The sequence below is a fragment of the Papio anubis genome, chromosome 17 (genome assembly GCF_008728515.1).
Source record: "Papio anubis isolate 15944 chromosome 17, Panubis1.0, whole genome shotgun sequence".
NCBI lineage: Eukaryota > Metazoa > Chordata > Mammalia > Primates > Cercopithecidae > Papio > Papio anubis.
The window spans coordinates 16,272,867-16,291,584 of NC_044992.1; the positions used below are offsets into that span (position 1 = coordinate 16,272,867).

General features: G+C 49.6%; 1 protein-coding gene across 8 annotated transcripts in view; it reads left to right on the forward strand.

Annotated features, from left to right (window-relative positions):
• Window positions 1-5,850: 5,850 nt before the first annotated feature.
• The window catches only part of MPRIP (myosin phosphatase Rho interacting protein), a 150,923-nt gene continuing 138,055 nt past the window's right edge, over window positions 5,851-18,718 (forward strand). For 3 of the 8 annotated variants that reach the window (XM_021928781.2, XM_009189776.4, XM_009189775.3), the window contains exon 1: window positions 5,851-6,358. In XM_021928781.2, coding sequence (XP_021784473.2) covers window positions 6,236-6,358 — 123 coding nt within the window. In that variant the 5' untranslated portion in view covers window positions 5,851-6,235. The remainder of the gene's footprint in view (window positions 6,359-18,718) is intronic. The other 5 variants (XM_021928785.2, XM_021928784.2, XM_021928782.2 and 2 more) reach the window with 3 other exon arrangements.

The window sequence follows — 18,718 nt, forward strand, 5'->3', positions numbered from 1 at the left end:
GGAAAAGGGGGGACCCAAGAAACAGCCTAGTCTGGCCCGCCACTTACTACTGTAAATCAAGTTTGATCGCAACACAGCTGCGCCCCTTCATTATGTATTGTCTATAGATGCTTGCATGTGACAATATCAAAGCTTAGTAGTTTCGACAGAGACCATACGGCCTGAAAAGGCTAGAATATTTACTATCTGGCCCTTTACAGAAAAAATCTGCCAACCCCTGGCATAGGGGTTATAGGCACACTAATACATGCTGACAGTTCTTGAGCTCACGCTGTGTTTCAGGGACTGTTCTAAGCACATCACATATATTAATTTCTTTAGTCCTCACAATACTCCTATGACATAGCTACTATTTATGGTAGCTAGTCTCAACGGAGGCCCCAGTGAACCACGTCTCCTGAGGCTCATGCCCCTGTGGGCCCCCCACCTTGAGTCTGGGACATCCTGTGCCGCGTGCTGACTAATGGCATGCGGTCGAGTGCCAGGCCTGGCGTTTAGGACGGGCACTTCTGCTTCCTTGCTCTGGGGAACACTGAGGTGCTGCACGCAGAGCAGAAGGGGAGGCCATGGGAAAAGGAGAGGCTCTAAGGCTGCAAGGAAAGGACGAAGGTTCAGCCAGCCCTGTCTCAGTCCAGCCTCCAGTGACCTCACCCAGCTACCATGCAGCCACACTTACAGCAAGCAAGACCAGCAGGACTGCTGGGCAGAGCCCAGTTAACTCTCTGAACCAGAGAGATAAGAAAACGGTGCTCAAGCCACTCTGCTTTGTGGAGTGGGGTGGTTTTCTGCAGCCATAGCTGGCTGAGACACACCACACCAGAGCCATCACCTTTCCACCCTTCTTTATCCAGTGGTTCAAACTCCTGTGTGCCTATGAGAATCCCCCGAGGAGGCTTTATCAACACCAGTTAAATCAGAATATCTGGGAATGGACCAGAATAGGAATCTTTTTTTTTTTTTTTTTGAGACAGGGTCTATCTCTGTCACCCAGGCTGTAATAGTACTGTGGCACAATCTCAGCTCACTGCAACCTCTGCCTCCCAGGTTCAAGCCACCCACGTAGCTGGGATTACAGGCCTGCACCATGATGCCCAGCTAATTTTTGTATTTTTAGTAGAGATGAGTTTTGACATGTTGGCCAAGCTGGTCTCGAACTCCTGGCCTCAAGTGATCCACCTGCCTCGGCCTCCCAAAGTGCTGGGATTACAGGCATGAGCCACTGCGCCTGGCCTCCAGAGTAGCAATTTTTTTAATCCCCCAGGATTTGAGAACCACAGCTCCACCCACTATTTCCAAAACTTGCTTAGCAGAAATATTTTAAAAACAGATTCTTCGGCTGGGCACAGTGACTCATATCTGTAATCCCAGCACTTCGGGAGGCTGAAGCAGGAGGATCTCTTGAGCCCAAGAGTTTGAGACCAGCCTGGGCAACATAGTGAGACCCTGTCTCTACGGGAAAATTAACAAGCAAGGTGGCACACTCCTGTAGTCCCAGCTACTTGGGAGGCTGAGGTGGGAGGATCACTTGGGCCTGGGAGGTCAAAGCTGCAGTGAGCCCAGATCACACCACTGCACTCTTGGGCGACAAAGTAAGACCCTGTCTCAACAACAACGACAAAATAGATTCGTGCACTCCAACAGACACACAATTCCATGGGAGGCCCTAGAAACCTGTAGCAGTCACACATTCCTCCAGACGAAGTGTATTATCAATGATTAGCAGAAAAAGGGCGAGATGAGAGCCCAGCTCTCAGGTGTGGAGAACTGTTCAGCAGTTTCCCATCAGGTTAAACATTCACTTCCCAAAACCTGGCCATCCCCACTTTTGGGTATTCCCAATAGAAATAAATGCTTGGCCAGGTGCAGTGGCTCACGCCTGTAATCCCAGCACTTTGGGAGGCTGAGGCAGGCGGATCATGAGACCAGGAGATCGAGACCACCCCAGCTAACACGGTGAAACCCCGTCTCTACTAAAAAAAAATACAAAAAAAATTAGCCAGGTGTGGTGGTGGGCACCTGTAGTTCCAGTTACTCAGGAGGCTGAGGCAGAAGAATGGCCTGAACTCAGAAGGCAGAGCTTGCAGTGAGCCAAGATCCTGTCACTGCACTCCAGCCTGGGTGACAGAGCGAGACTCCATCAAAGAAAAAAAAAAAAGAAAGAAAGAAATAAGTGCTTATGTACACCAAAGACAAGCACAAAGATATTTGCAGCATTATTCATAATGGCCCCAAACTGGAAACATCCTGAATGTCTATCCACGGGAGCATGGACAGATAAATTGTAGTATTTCCACACAAGGGACTACCAGGCAGCAATGAAAAAGAATGAAGTACTGATACATACAGTAGCCGTGTGGATTGATGAATTTCACAGACATACTGTTGAATGAGAGGAGCCAGGCACAGCTCGCAGCGGATTCCACTCATCTATGGTGATGGAGATCAAAATAGTGGTTACCTCAGGTTATGTGTGTGTAAATTCTGCTCCCTAACAGGATACAGGGAAAACTTCCCAGGATGGCAGTCAGAGCCACAAACCAAGACTTAGCTGCATTTGGGGCTCACCTGAGCGGCCTTTTCTTGCTTGCTTGTTTGTTTATTTGAGATAACCACTATACACTGAGGTGTACACAATGCAGTGAAAAAAGCGTACAGCCCAGTGAATCTTTACATGTTTACACTGAGTATTGAACTTCACGAGAAGTGAAGTTCCAGGGGCTATTCTAGGCCCCTGGAAAGTGAACTCAAGGTTATAAGACATAGACCCTGTCGGTATGGATTCCATAATCTGCTGGAGGAGATATTACAATACAAGGTGGAACGATGGCTTTTCAACCATTTGCCCATGGAGTGTTTTCAGTTTGCTCTTTTTTGAGATGGAGTCTCACTCTGTGGCCCAGACTGGAGTGCAGGGGCGTGATCTTGGCTCACTGCAAGCTCCACCTCCCGCGTTCACATCATTCTCCCGCCTCAGCCTCCGGAGTAGCTGGGACTACAGGCGCCCGCCACCATGTCCGGCTAATTTTTGTATATTTAGTAGAGATGGGGTTTCACTGTGTTAGCCAGGATGATCTCAATCTCCTGATCTCGTGATCTGCCCTCCTTGGCCTCCCAAAGTGCTGGGACTACAGGCGTGAGCCACCGCGCCCGGCCCCCATGGAGTGTTTTTGAGCCCCTGCTCTATGCCAGGCACTGAACTAGACAGGGGAAATGGAGTAGCAACCAAGACCCCACCCTACCCTGAGGGTTTTGGAGAGGAGGACAACTAATTGATTCTACCTCCTGAACATTTTCCAAATTCATTCCCTTGCCTCCCACCGACCCTATCCTAGTCAGGCTGCTACCCTCTCTCCTCTGCAGCTCTCTTAGTCCTCGCCTCTGATTCATTCTCCAGATCAGCAGCCCCTACTTAAGTGCTCAGCCGAAAAAATTGAAAATTGATGACTGCCCCTGGCCCAGGCAGCTCCGGTGCTGGCCTGTGTGGGCTCAAATCTTCACCTGTAGATCTATAATTGTGACCACAGGCAAGTTCCTGATATGTCCTGAGCCTTGTTGTTTAACAACAAAAACCACATCTGTCTCCCTGAAGAGGCTAGGCTTGCACCATCCGCTACTCCTCCCAGTGCCTCTCAGTGCTGGTCACTCCCGCCTCTCTGAACTATCCAGTGATAGAAAGCTGCTTCTGTTCACCAACACACCCTTTGGTTTCAAGGCCTGAGACTCTGTAATTGGTGCCCCAGTTTGAGGTGTCTTTGCTTTCACTGTCTCTGGCTGGGTTTTACTCAGCTCCGGACTCAGCCTAGACATTGTCTCCTCCAGGAGCCTTCCCTGAAGCTGCCTACAGGGCTGGGTGCCCTGTGTGGGCCCCCACAACACCCTGGATTGAACTTGTCTGTCTCCTGTTTCTGTTTATCTCCACTTGCTGGAGTGTGGGCTTCTGCTGGGCAGGCAGCCTCTGAGTCGCTGAATGAAACTCTTCTTTGCACCCCTACTGTGGACCCCTCCAGTCCAGTTCAGGTGCTGGATGTGCCTACTGACCGGAGAAGAACATGCTGAGCACTTTACAGGAGGTGGCCTTGAGGCATGGGTAGGACGTCAAAAAAATTATATATATATATAAAAACAAGTTGTACATGCACACGATACTAAATTCAGCAGAAACAAAAGGGATTGCAATGAAAATTAAAAGTAGGTCACCTCTCAAACACCCAGCTCTCCTCCCCAGTGGCCACCTCTCCTATCAGTTTCTGAGTATTCTCTGCAGGGCAGAATTATCAGTCCTCCGCCCCCTTTTAATTTTGCAAAAATTTAAAGCAACGGAAAAGTTGTAAGAATAATATAATAAACACCTTTTGCCTAGATTCACCAATTAACATTATGTTACTTAACAAGCATTGTATCATTTAATGTTCACATTAATTAATTAATGCCAATTTTGTAGATGAGGTCACTGAGGCACCAGGCAGGTTAAGGGACTTGCCAAAGGCCACAGAGGTCCTGCCGGGTGGAGCTGGGCTTTCCCCCTTAGGCTGCCAAAGACTTTGATCTGCTTTCCCACAGCTCCCTTTGGAGGAAAAGCATTTTCTTACACTAAGTTGAAATCCACCTCCCTGGGATATTTACCAGATGATCCGTGGAAAAATACACAGCTCTGGAAGCATCTGCTACTTCTCTTCCTAAAACCTCCCCATTCCCTGAGCAACAGCTGCTGTGGCTGCCACTACCACATGCTCCAATGTCACCTCCTCTGTGAAGGCTGGGTTAGCTCACTCCCCTGTTTAAAGACTCACCATGACTCCCAGCTGCCAGTGGGATGACATGTGCACGCCTGGGCTTGGAATACAAGGCCTGGGTGATAGAGCCCTCTCCCAATCCCTCTTGCTCCTTCCCCTATCTCCACCTACAGCCACACTCGACCCTCTCACTGTCCACTTAAACCTCCCCCTCCTCCTTGAGGCCACCCGAATTTTTCTAAAGAGCGCATTTCTCCCCTCTGTGGGCTCCTGCAACCTTCTGCCTGAGCCTTTGACAGCCTTTTCCAGGTTGTCTTTTGGCCAGGAGGCTGGACAACGGAGGATGGGAGTGACAGCTCGGCCCCTTCCTAACAGAGTGATCCTACACAAATTATTCCAGGTGTCTGAACCTTCTTTTCCTCAAGCACATCATGGGGGAAAGAATGCCTAGTTCAGTACCTGGCAGAGAGTCAGCCTTCGCTCATCTCCCCTAATGGAGCTGACAGCTCTTCAAGTCCGCTGACATCTTCTCTTAGTCATCCCTTGAAACATTACCCGCTGTTACTTCTCTGCTCCTCAGTCTCCTCCTGTGTAAAATGGGGATGAGAATGGAGAGGTTGTGAAACTTTAATGAGCGAGCCCTTGGAGCAGTATCCAGGCCTTCCCGACGCTAACTATGACTCCTACGAGTGGGCCTGGTACACAGTAGGTGCTAAACTAATCCTCTCTGAGCTGGGCTTGGGGAAGATGCCTTCGTTGGGTGTACAGCATGGGCGCGGGAAGGCGAGCCTGGGAGCAAGGGGGTTGCTGAGAGGCAGCCTGAGGTCGGCTCCGCCTTCCCCCACAGCCCCCTCCCGGACCGTGCAGCTGTCAGCCCGGCCGGCCTCGGCGCCAGTCCACCAAACCTGAACGTCCCATGCCGGCGCCCCCACCTTCCCGGCCTGCACAACTTACCTTGCGCTCGGCGGCCCTCGGTCCCGCCCCCAACTGCTATTGGCCCAGAGATTCCTTTGTTAGCGAGAGCGCGCCACCGCCATTGGCCAGTGGGGCTGCCGATCGCGTCGGGCGCGGCCCCGCCCCGTACGCCCAGCCTCCACACGCCCTGACGCCGCCGCCCGTGGTGTGGGCGCTCCTCCCAGTGGCAGCTGCCCGGGGGCGCCGGGCAGCGGCGGCGCAGCGCGAGGGATGCTCCAGGCCGGCGGGCGACCGGCGCCTGAGAGGCGGGCCGCAGCGGGAAGCAACTGGGCCAGGCCGCGTCGCCAGACCCCGTGGCGGCTGGGCGGTGGCGGGCAGGAGCGGGGCAGTCAGCGCGCTGAGGCCCGGGCGGCGCAGAGCCTCAAGGCGCGGCCAGCAGGCGCAGGCCGGGGAGGAGGAGGCCGGGACGGGCCTGCGGCGGGGCCAGCGAGGGATGCGGCGGCGGCCGCGCTGAGCCCCGAGCCCGCCGGGAGCGCCAGGCCGGCCGGGCCTGCGCCTCCGCCGCCGCCGCCGCCGCCGCGCCGACCATGTCGGCAGCCAAGGAGAACCCGTGCAGGAAATTCCAGGCCAACATCTTCAACAAGAGCAAGTGTCAGAACTGCTTCAAGCCCCGCGAGTCGCATCTGCTCAACGACGAGGACCTGACGCAGGTGAGCGACCGGGGCCGGCCGGGACACCTCTGTTCTGGGAACCGCGGACCGGGGGCAGGGGCGCCGCCAAGGGCTGCAGGGAAAATAAAAATGGAGCAGGGAAATGCGCGAGTCCTGGGGCATGGGGACGGGGACGGGAAGTGCATTGACAGAGCTGGGACAAAGGGAAAATCCTCGAGTATGCCGAAAAATAACATCCTTTCCCGTTCCCATTGCCCGGCTGTGTGATTCATGCTTTTTGGGTGACTCAAAAGTGCCTGGTTTCGCTTAGTAGGAACAAAGCGCTTAGTGATTGCATGCCGCTTGACGGGACCCCCTTCAGAGTCCGGCTTGGGACTGGTCTTGGACTTGTCCAGCCAGAGTGGCCCAGGGGTCGGATTGTTGGGAAGGACTGTGGGCTTCCGTCTAGTGGGACGCAGCCTGCCCGGATTCTGAATCAAAGTCACTGTCAAGGACTGGAGAGAGGTGAAGGGTGTCCAAGTCTGGCGAGGAGGGTCTTGTTCTTGAACTTAGGCTGGCAGGCCGTAGTTGAGTGGGGAGCTGGGACCAGTTCCCTGGTCACTGGCCGAGGGGTGAGGAGACCTGTGGGTCCTCGGGAAAGTTGATCTCTGACTCCCAGCCTTATCTGTCAAACAGGGCTTTGAACTACTTGCGGCTCCCAAACGTGCATTAGAGTCACAGCCCAACACAGAGTTCTGGGGCCCCCGCTCTGGAGTGATTTGGGAGATGGGGAATTCGTATTGATGAAAGGCTCCAAGAGGCTTGGCTGCGGTCACCGTGGCCCTTGGGAACCCCTGCAGTGATTGCTCTTTGAACTCCTAGTGTTCCAGGATTCCGAGCCTTGTGTACACCTCCTTTGGATGTGCCTGGGTACCCTCCCCACAGCCATCATCTCTGTCCTCTTCAGAGCTTTCTCAGCCTCCTGAATGAAGCCAGGGGAAGTCCCTTCACATTCCAGTCTAGTGTGACCTAGTTGTAGCCACTGCTGTCGCAGAGGAACCCCTTAGACTGAAAACGAGTGAACGGGCCTGGTTGTTTTTAATGCCACTTCAGTGCACCCAGGGTTTGACTAGTTTACATGGCCGACTGGAGTAGGGTGGTGGGGCATGGGTTATGGCCTGGGGCCTTTCTCTGAGGTCAGGTTTCCAACTGCCAGGAAAAGATTCTTTTCATCTAAACCTCAAAAGCTTAATCAAACACTCAAGGCTGCAAAGTCGTAGATGGTTAAGATACCAAGAGCTTTAAGGACGGTCAGCTTGGGATGGGTTGAACTCGTTTACCTCGGAGGGTGTTCTGGAGTATAAAGGAGATCTTGATTCCCTCTTCTCATCTGGGTGCTTTTTTTGGGGGAACAGTTTATTCGATGAGGAGTTGTTAGGAGACTTTGCTTCAAGTCTTGGTTGTCACTTCCAGCTGTGTGACCTTGAACAAATCCCTTTACCTCTGTATCTTAATTTCCTTATCTGTAAATTAGCAATCCTGGTCCCCGGCTTACCTCCTTCACTGAGCATTTGTGAAAAGCAAGAAACGATATTTTATGAAACTTTTTTCTTTTACAATTTAACAAACCAAAAAAACCTGTCACTTTAAGAAGTTTCTGGGCAAGGGTTGTTCTGAGAGAGGATTGTAAGTTTCCTGGTTATTCTAAGCAACTGCCAAAATTGGTAAATTTACACCTCATAGGGGCTATTTGCGAATTCTTAAGCTTGGATAAACTAGGATGGAATCTGCATGTTCGAGTCCAGTCTGCTAAGATTTTTAAAAATCTGTTGATTATTAATTGGATTCACGGGGAGAGGCAAACTTAAAATACTGTACTCTCACTGTATTCAAAGTTGAATTGTGGGTTTTGAAACAGGCCTGAGACCTTCAGGGCACAACTGGAATGGTAGTTTCTGAAATAATGAGTGGGGTTATTTGTGCTGGGAGAGATTAGCCCAGCCTTCAATACCTCCTGGGATCTTTCAGGAAGAAACTGCTCTTGAAAAGAGAGGAGGGAGACTCAGGGCTGTTGCCAACAGCCTTCTCTGCTGCTCTCTGCATCCGGCCCTCCCCCAGCCTCTCACTCTCATCCTTATGGCTCCATTAGAAAACCTCAACCAATCGGTTCCCATCAGTCTCCCCCAAGCCCCTGCTTCCTGCTGCCCCTCCCAGCCTCGAGCTTATTTTAGACCGTCGAAGCTGGAAGATACATCAGCCACCATCGAGGCCACCTCCTCTTTAAGAGGAGAAGATACTGGGCCCAGAGAGGTGGTGGGCAGCCTTGGCCGGCTTTTGCTTTTGAGATGTCATCTTCGCAGGAGCAGACATTTGTCTGAGCCTTTTGGTTTGAGGTTTATTTCCTCAGCTGTAGGTTTTGTTTGTTTGTTTTTCCCCTAGAGAGGCACAGAAACCTCTTGCAGGGACTGTATTATGGCATCAGACCTGGAAGGGACTTGGAGATCAGCTAATGTAACCACTTCCTCTTACCGGTGAGAAGATTGAAACCCAGAGAAGGGAAGCTACTTGCCCAGTTCAGGGATGGAGCCAGGATTCTGAAGCCAATGTTAGTTTCCCTACTCCTGTTCAGGGTCTACAGTGGCCACGCCATGAGCACGTGATGAGGACAATAATGTCAGGGATGGTTATGTTGCAGGAGGTGCCTTGAGAATGCTGGCTTGGAGCAGAGGAGTTCTTTGCCTTTTTCTCCTCACGGGAATTCGGAGTAGTCTGGGATAAGTGATAAGTGACCGTCCTTTATTACTTGTTCCAGGCCCCTGTTCACAGAGTGTCATTTATCCTCCAGTTCTCCTGTGCGTTTCTCAGCGAAATATGGACTCAGATACACAGTTAAACCTTTTTATCCTGAACCGTGTGCATGTATTTGCTCTGCGACATGCTTTTTGTTTTCTGCTTAACAGCATGTCTTAGCGTTCTTTTCATGGTGTTGCATATAAAGATGTCAGAACCATTTTGCATTTTGGGCCTTTAGGAGTGTACTATAATTTAACCTATTTCCTTATTGATGGACATCAAGGTTGCTTACGGGTTTTGCTGTTATATACAGTGAATGTTTCGGCAAACAGCCTTATAAATACTTTTGGGTGTGTGTGCGTGCACGCATGAATGCAAGTATTTCTCTGGGGGCAGATACCTATAAATAGAATGGCTGGGTTGACATCAAGCGCATTAATTTTTTTTCAGATACCACGAAGTTGCCTTCCAAAAAAGGCTGTGTCATAACGTTTCCAGCACTGGATATTATCAAATGATTTAATTCTCTAATAATTTTCCTGATTACTGGCGAGGTTGAGCCTTTTTTAATACTATTTACTGAGTATTTTTGTTTCTTTTGTGGATTACCTGTTCGTATTGCTTGCCCAGTTTTCTGTCAGGTTAGTTTTTCCCCCAGTTGATTTGTAGGGGCTTTCTATAAGTGCTTTAGGTCAGGGGTCTGCAAACTTTTTTGGTAAAAGGCCAAATAGCAAATATAATTTAGTCTCTGTGGAGTATATGGTCTCTGTGACAACTGTGCAGACTTTGCCGTCTCATCACAAAGGCAGCTGTAGACAACACATTGACGAATGAGTTTGTTATGAGTTATGAGTTCGAATGAGTTACTGTGTTCCAGTAAAACTTTATTTACTGGCAGGGTGCAGTGGCTCACGCCTGTAATCCCAGCACTTAGGGAGGCTGAGGTGGGCGGATGACCTGAGGTCAGGAGTTCAAGAGCAGCCTGGCCAACATGGTGAAACCCTGTCTCTACTAAAAGTACAAAAATTAGCAGGGTGTGACAGTGGCACATGCCTGTAATCCCAGCTACTCCTTGGGAGGCTGAGGCATGAGAATTGCTTGAACCCAGAAGGCAGAGGTTGCAGTGAGCTGAGATCGCGCCAGTGCACTACAGCCTGGGCAACAAAGTGAGACTCCTTCTCAAAAAAGTAATAATAATAAAAAATTTAAAAAACTTTATTTACAAAAACAGGCAGCTGGCGTGATGTGTGGCCTGCGAGCCATGGTTTGCTGACCCTGCACTAGATACTAGTCCGATGCTTGCCATGTATTGCAAGTATTTTTTCCCAGAATGTCACTTGTCTTTTATATGTGGTCGTTTTTCTTTTTCATAATGTGAAAGCAGTTGTCTGTTTTTTTTGTTTGTTTTTTGTTTTTTTTTTATAGTTTGTAGTTTTAATGTCATGTTTAAGGCCTACTTTCCAAGATTCGTAAAATAATTTCTCATATTCTTTTATAGCTATTTTTATGCTTAGCTTTTTAATCTATCAGACTTGTTTTTTAGGAAAATAATTCTGGCTAAAGGCAGAAGATCTACTGGAGGCTATTAAAGTAGGTAAATTACAATCAATGCCTTCTCTCCAGATCAGTGCTGATGAGGATGGAAGAAATCAGACTCTAGGGACAGGATGTTGTTGGTTGATCAGAGGTGGGTGTTGAGGAACCTGGGGTACCTTTATAGGTACTTAGAAGTACCTTTAACAGAGATTGAGAAGAACAGATTTGGAGTAAATGGGGGGATGGGGAGGGGTAAAAAATAATGTGGTACGTTTGACCAGAGGGAGGCTGGGTTGGAATTCTTAAGTCTTGGATGTGGAGGTGGTTGCTGAAATCATGGGAGTGAGTGTGAGCACTTAGGAGGCTGCATAGAGTGAAAGGAGAGGAACCAACCTAGGGAGCCCCCATGTAGTGGGCAGGCAGAAGGGGAGCAGGTGCAGAGGCCAGGAGGTGAATCAGAGGGGTGGGTGTTAGTGGGAGAAGCAGGTCTGGAACCCAGGGTGCTCAGCTTCTACATCCATGTGGGCTCCCAGCAGGTGTTGATCTGGGGGTGACGTCTCATTCTCCTGCTGACTGTGTAACTTCAGGCATTGCCTCTGTGGAAGGAGCCTGCAAGCTTCTTTCTAGTTCTTTGTCTAGCCCTGTTTTCTTGTGGGACCTTGGCTGGGTCATTTCATTGCTCAGGCCTCTGTTTTCCCACCTGGGAATGAGCTTGTTTTTGATCTCTCCCAGAGTTCTTAGTCTTCCTGGTATGATTCTGCCTTCCCTGTGCCCATACCCCACACTGCCAAGGCTGTGGGGGCCTCGGGTGAGAATTTCAGACATAGAGGGTGTGGGCCAGGACGAGGTCTTAGGGAAGCATTTCATCAGGTTTCCCTTTGTTCCTGTAAACATTCATAGAAGTTCTAAGGCGTAGGACTCACTGATTTGACTTAATGTGTATCTCAGAAACAATGGGGAGATTTCGCATCCTCCCTTGTAGAAGATCTGTAACAGGAGTCGGTGTGTTGCTTGGCAGGGAGTGTGTCAGAAATCTCAGACACACAAAGTCCCATTTCAAACGGCCAAGCACCATGAGAAATGCTCAGCGTTGTCATCAGTGAAACCCAAATGGAAACCACAGTGAGATATCACTTTATACCTGTCAGGATGGCTAGAATTTAAAAAAAAAAAAAAAAAAAAAAAGGATATAACATGTTGGCGAGGACGTGAAGAAGTTATAACCTTTACGCGTTGCTGGTGGGAGTGAAATGGTGTAGCTGCTGTGGAAACAGTTTGGGGGTTTCTCAAAAAGTTCAGCATAGAACCTACCACATGAGCCAACATTCCCACTCCTAGGTATGTGCCCAGGAGAATTGAGGACAGGTGTGTTCATAACAGCACTACTCACGATAGCCAAAAGGTGGCAACAATCCAAGAGTCCATTCACTAATAAGTAGATAAGCAAATCATAGTGTATCCATGCCATGGAATATCATTCAGTTCTAAGAAGGAGCGAAGTACTGAGATGTGCTACAGCATGGACGAACCTAGAAAACATTGTGCTAAGAAGCAGACATGAAAGGTCATGTGTCATACTGTATGATTCCATTTGTGTAAAATGTCCAAAACAAGTAAATCTGTAGCAACAGAAAGCAGATTGGTTGTTGCCAGAGCCTGAGGGTTGGGTGGGCGATGTGGAATGACTTCTGATGAGATTGGGGTTCTATTTTGGGGTGATGAAATGTTTTGGAATTAGATAAAAGTGCTGGTTGCACAACATTGTGAAATGTATTAAATGCCACTGAATTGTTCACTTCCAAGTGCTCCTTGACTTATGATGGGACTTATGGTGGGGATACATCCAGGTAAACCCATCAGACCTATCACAAAGTCAAAATTGTAAGTCAAGGACTGTCTGTACAAGAATCGCTCTCACACACACACACCTGTCTTCTGCTCCTTGTGTCACCCGGAGTGAATATCTGATTGTTTCTAGAGTCTAGACCAGGGCTTGGCAATTTTTTTTTTTTTTTTTTTTTTTAAGACGGAGTCTCGCTCTGTTGCCCGGGCTGGAGTGCAGTGGCCAGATCTCAGCTCACTGCAGCTCCACCTCCCGGGTTTACGCAATTTTCCTGCCTCAGCCTCCCGAGTAGCTGGCACTACAGGCGCCCGCCACCGCGCCTGGCTAGTTTTTTGTGTTTTTTAGTAGAGACGTGGTTTCACCGTGTTAGCCAGGATGGTCTCCATCTCCTGACCTCGATATCCACCTGTCTCGGCCTCCCAAAGTGCTGGGATTACAGGCTTGAGCCACTGTGCCCGGCCAGCAATTTTTTTTTTTTAAAGGACTCTTCTTTTGTCCTGGGGAACTCCTTCCCCAAGCCACTCTTTGCCACCTGAATGACACAGTTGGACCAGGTCAGTGGTTTTCAAGCTTTCATCAAATCCCAGAGCCTTTTACTCAAAGGAATCTTGTATATTTTAGGTTTAGCAGGCCAGTAGGCAAAAATCGAGGAGGTTGTGTAGGATATAGCCATTTAAAAACGTAGAAGCCAGTCTTGGTTTTGGGGTCTTAGAAAAGCAGGTGATGGGCCGATTTGGCACAGGGGCACAGTGTGCCACCCCTCAGTTAGACCAGCCCTGTCATTTAGAGCTCTAATGGAAGCCACATAGGAAATTTTAAATTTTCTAGCGGCAGGCACCCGCTAGAAAAGAGGGGCCAGGTGCAGTGGCTCATGCCTGTAATCTCAGCACTTTGGGAGGCCGGGATGGGTGGATCATGAGGTCAGGAAATCAAGACCATCCTGGCTAACACAGTGAAATCCCATCTCTACTAAAAAAAAATACAAAAATATTAGCCGGGCGTGGTGTCGGGCATCTGTAGTCGCAGCTACTAGGGAGGCTTATGCAGGAGAATGGTGTGAACCTGGGAGGTGGAGCTTGCAGTGAGCGGAGATCCTGCCACTGCACTCCAGCCTGGGTGACAGAGTGAGACTCCGTCTCAAAAAAAAAAAAAAAAAAAGTAAGAGGTGAAATTAATTTTAATTGTATTTTATTTAACCAGACATATCCAAAATACTGTCATTTCACCATGTAAAAAAGTTATGATGTGCGCATTTTACCTTACAGCACATTTCAGCTCAGACCAGCCACTTTCCCACTGCTTAGTAACCCAGTGGTGTGGCTGCTGCCTACAGTCCTGGTGGCAGCCCTGGGATGCCACAGCTGGTGGTGAGTTTCCTCCTCCCTCCCTTGGGCCCTGGGTTGGAAGGTTTCTGGAGTGCTGCTTCTCTGGGACTTCTTACTCCTTTTTGTGTCCCCACTCCTCCTTGGCCCTTGGTGTCTGTTGCCAACTTTTGAAGTTTCTTTCTTTGACTGTCATGTCTTTGATGGCATCTTTTGGTGTGTTAGAAGTTCTGTTCTGGGCTGTGATCCCCACTCCCTGCCCACAGGCAGAGTTTATGGGGAGAAGGGAGGAGGGTCCTGGCCAGGGCCTCACGTCTGTCCTGTGGGGGAGCAGGTGAGGACCTTGGGGGGCAGGCTGCCGTATCCCCCTCTAGACTGGACATGCGATGTTCCAGTATTATGTAGTTGCACCCTAGCTTTTTTCCCTGGGTTCTAGCCTGTTACCTGACCTTTTCCTCTGAGTTCTGTTTCCCTTGCCACGCAGAAGGACTATAGTCCAAGGCCTGTGTTCTCTTCCTGACACAAATGTGCAGGGTGACCCTGGAAGGTGACTTATGTCTCCCACCTGTAAAGCGGGTGCCTGCCTTCTCTTTGCAGGGGAGGAGTAGTGTGCTGATGGAATGGAGGAGTTCCTGAACCCGCCATGTGGTGAGGGATGTTCCAGGAAGCACGTTGGCTGCCGCCTCTGGGGGAAGTAGCCTTTCTTTGGGCAATCTCATGCTCTTTAGCAGAAATAAAGAAATTCAACTTGGAATGTTTAAATTGTTCCAAGCTGCCACTTAGTCTTGAAAGCGGGAGAGAGCGTGGCAGCGAGGCGCAGGGAAAGACATGCTACTACTGGACATGGATGATCATTGGGTGCTAATTTGGAAGCATCTGACCTAAGAAAAGGGGCTCTTCTTTTATCCTAGGAAACTCATTCCCCCAGCCACTCTTTCCCAGCTGAATGACACAGTTGGACGAGGTGGATGGTTTTCAAGCTTTCACCAAAAGCAGCGCGGCTCTGGGCAATGCAGCCAAAGCCTGGAGCTTGGCCTCCCATCCTGGGGGGGGGGGGGGGGGGGGAGGGGGAGGGCCTCTGGTCATCTCTGGGGCCACTTGGGGCAGGTTCAAAAACTCTGCCCTAGATTTTGTGCTTTTTCCAGTTTTAGCAATTGAGGCAGTCTCATAGCTGCTCTGGGTTGGAAACCCCATGCCCTACCCACCACTCTCGAGGCATTGTCACTTCCATTGGGGGCAGGAGAACCTGGGGGGTTGATTCACTGACATTTTGTCTCTGGAAGCTGGAACTAGAATCTTCCAAACCACTCACTGGTTTTCTCAGTCAGGGTCATCCTAGTTCACATGAAACCACAGCCTGGTTTTTGCCTGAAGCCTGTAACCCATCTGGCTGCTTCTCCTTGGGCGCAGCTTGGCGGTTGCATGCTGTGCCAGAGGTGGCCCTGGTGTCAGAGCTGCCTTGCAGCAAGACTCTGAGTGGATGGGCTTGCTGGATCCTTTGAATCTCTACCTACTATATCGTATCATAGCCCGTGATTTCACACATACCTCAGCAGGCAAGCGTTGCCAGCAGGGCTGGTGGCAGCAAGGCCTCCCTCGGAGGAGGGGATGCTGAGTTTTCAGAGAGCTCGAGTGACCTGCTCAAGGTCACTGAGCTGCTCGGTGATGGGGCCGTGATACAGAGCTCAGTTCCATGAGGCTCCCATGCCAGAGTCCACCCTGGCTCCAGACTCATCCTCCCTGTCCTTGGGAAGGCCACTTTGCTTTGTAAACTCCTTAGTGTTTTTGTTTGGCTCGGGGCAGATGGGTGGTAGGGAGATTGGTATATTGCAATGCTGCAGAGTAAATCACAGCTGTTTCCTGGACTTCTCTAATTCCTAGCAATGGAAAGAGGGACCTGCTGGGGCTGTCTGTACCTGCCCTCCCCGCCTTTGCCCCACATTATGCAGGTGAGGAATTGTCTTCAGTTAGCAGATGGAGCCTCCAAGACCTGGAGAGGTTCAGCAGAAGAGGTTCAGCCACCTGCCTAGGTCACAGGAAGGCCAGCATGGTTTTTTCCAAAGTCCTGTTTGGCCACCTTGTCTCTGATAAGTGTTAATCTTTGCTATCAGGAACAGGGCCTTGCCCCAACTTGGACTCCTTAGTTATTGAGTGTGTGGTGGGGTGTGTGTGTGAATGGCACAGGCTGTTGTGCAGGGCATCGCCTAGGTCTTCTCCTCTCCTCCGCCTCGGGGTGCCCCACTTCCCCAACATGGGCTACTGGCCTAGGCAGCAACCACACCTTTGGCAAAGCTCTGAACAGGAAGCACAATTTTTTCCCCTGAAAGAGGAATTCAGAATCAGGAAATAGCTTTGTCCTTGATCTCTGTAGTTTCTGAGGCACTGGTTTTAACAGACCCATAAGCAACCACGGTGCACTTTCCACACAAGATTTCTGACCTCCTCATGGTCCTGCCCATAAAGGGGCCAAGGGAAGGGGGAGCAGCTGCAGGGAGCCCCAGCTGAGCCAGAGAAAGGGGCCATGTCTCCTGGGTCTCCTGATGCCATACCCAGAGCCTCACTATCAGGACTGGGTGAGCCACTTGGGGCTCAGGAGCCTCAGGGCCCCAGGAGGGGTGGTTCAGGGCATTTGTATGGCTTCTGCTTGGGGACCTGCTCTGACCTAGAAATCTGACACAGTCCCACTTTTCATTTCAGTGTGCCCAGGCAAGGGAATTGGAATGGTGGCGAGCCTAGATTTGAGTTTCCATTCTAGCTCCATTTTCCATGCTGATGGAGCAAGTTACTTAGAACTGAGGCATCTGTGCCCCTCATCTGAAAACTGGGGGATTATAATAATAGTGCCCATGGCTTTGAGTCGTGATAAGGATGCTGGAAGATGCTTGCAAAGTCCTCAGCAACCGCAGGATCTGTGGCAAGGGCAGAGTTTGGAAATACTGGGTTATATGGTGGGTGCTTAGTAAATGGGGTCCGTTTTATCAGCAATAAACCATGCAGTATGGAGCCTTGTGTGGGACACGGATCTTGCCCTTGGGAAGCTCTCACTTAGCATGCTGGCCCTTCCGCTCTTGAATGTCCACCATGGGCCAGGCCATGGACGAGATGGGACAGGGGCAGTGCAGGGAGCGCCAGGTCCCCATCCCTCTTAGGTTCCTGCTGAGAAAACAGCCCAGGAAGGGAACCTTCCACTGTGATTTTGTGGGTGAGCGAGCCCTCAAACCTGTTTCTGTGTGTCCCATGCCCATTAAACAGACACTCAGGCTGTCTCCTCTCCCACTGAGCTGCTCTGCACCACCCTAGCAGCTTCCTCATGTCAGCCCCTTGAAGACTGGAAGGAAGTAGTCAGTTTGCCTTCTGTGTGTTTGATTTTTCAGAATGAATAAGTACAGTAAGTCCTCACCATCGTTGGTAGGCTTTTGGAAACTGCTACTGTAAGCAAAACAACACACAACCAAACCAATTTTATCATAAGCTAATTGATATAAACAAGATTTAAGTTTCTATGGCATATTTCAGGTTGCAAAAAAATAACCAAACTTCTAAATAAAGATCCAAAATATTTCTAATATTAAACATGGAAATATATGTGAGCTATTACATACATTTCAGGAAGATGAATAAAAATAAGATCATTATTTATCCAAGTTTTGGTGAATCAGTGAGTGATGACAGTCGTGGTGGTTAAATCAAGGAATAAATGTCTGCAAAGTGAAAGTTGTAAGGCACACCTCCTACCATCAGGAAGTTCAAAAACAAGAACAAAAGTGGCGGGCTCACTGAGTGCTTCTTACTGCATAGTTTATTGTCATGTATTTGTGTGATCATCGTAGACTTGATGACTTTTTAGTTGACAGTTACCTATATTCATTCATTCATTTTCCAGTTCGCTTATTCCAGTTCAATGTCATCGGTGGCTGGAGCCTCTCCCAGGGCATAAAGCCTGGACAGGTTGCTGTTCCATCACAGGACACACTGGTACCCACACCTGCTCGGACTGGGACCACTTAGATGTCCAGTTTACTGAATGTGCACATCTCTGAGATGTGAAAGAAAGCAGAGTACACAGAGAAAACCTACAGAGTTGTGAGAGCACACAAACTCCACACAGACAGTGGGTGCAGGAATTCTTTTTTTTTTTTCTTAACATTGTTATAACAAATCAATGTTGAATGAAATGACATTATTTGAGGACCTGCTGTGTAAGGACTGAACTGATTTTAAGAATTTTTAGGTCAGGTACTGCGGCTCACACCTGTTATCCCAGAACTTTGAGAGGCCAAGGTGGGCAGATTGCTTGAGCCCAGGAGTTCGAGATCAGCCTGGGCAAGACAGGAAACCCTGTCTCTACAAAAAAGTAAAAAACATAGCCAAGCATGGTGGCACATGCCTGTGGTCCCAGCTACTTGGGAGGCTGAGGTAGAAGGATCGCCTGAGGCAGGAGGTGGAGGTTGTAGTAAGCTGAGATCATGCCACTGCACTCCAACCCGGGTGACAGAACAAGACCCTGTATCAAAAAAAAAAACCAAAAATTTTTTTAGAGGGTAGGAAGTGAAGGGGCCAGGCGTCATCAGCTTAGGATTTAACATTAGAGGCCACTTCTGTGCCCCTGTCAAGCCCAGAGAAGTCATGCAGGTCCCATGAAGGGCAGAGCAGATCCTAATTTTAGGAATTTCTTTGAAGGGAATATAAGTTGCCATGGGCAGTGTGGGAGAAGATTAAGAGAAGCCATGCATATCCCACTCATATCCGTGGAGCAACTGCCTTGCAGTTGTCTGGGAAGGAAAATCCTTGTGCTGGGCCTGGTTGAAATGCCCAAGGAAGGTAGAGAGGAGCCCAGAGCTGGGGAGCCGGGTCTAGTCCCAAATCACTGGGTGGCTGGGAGATCTGGCCAGGATGTTTCATGGCCTCCTGGTCACCAGTGTTGAG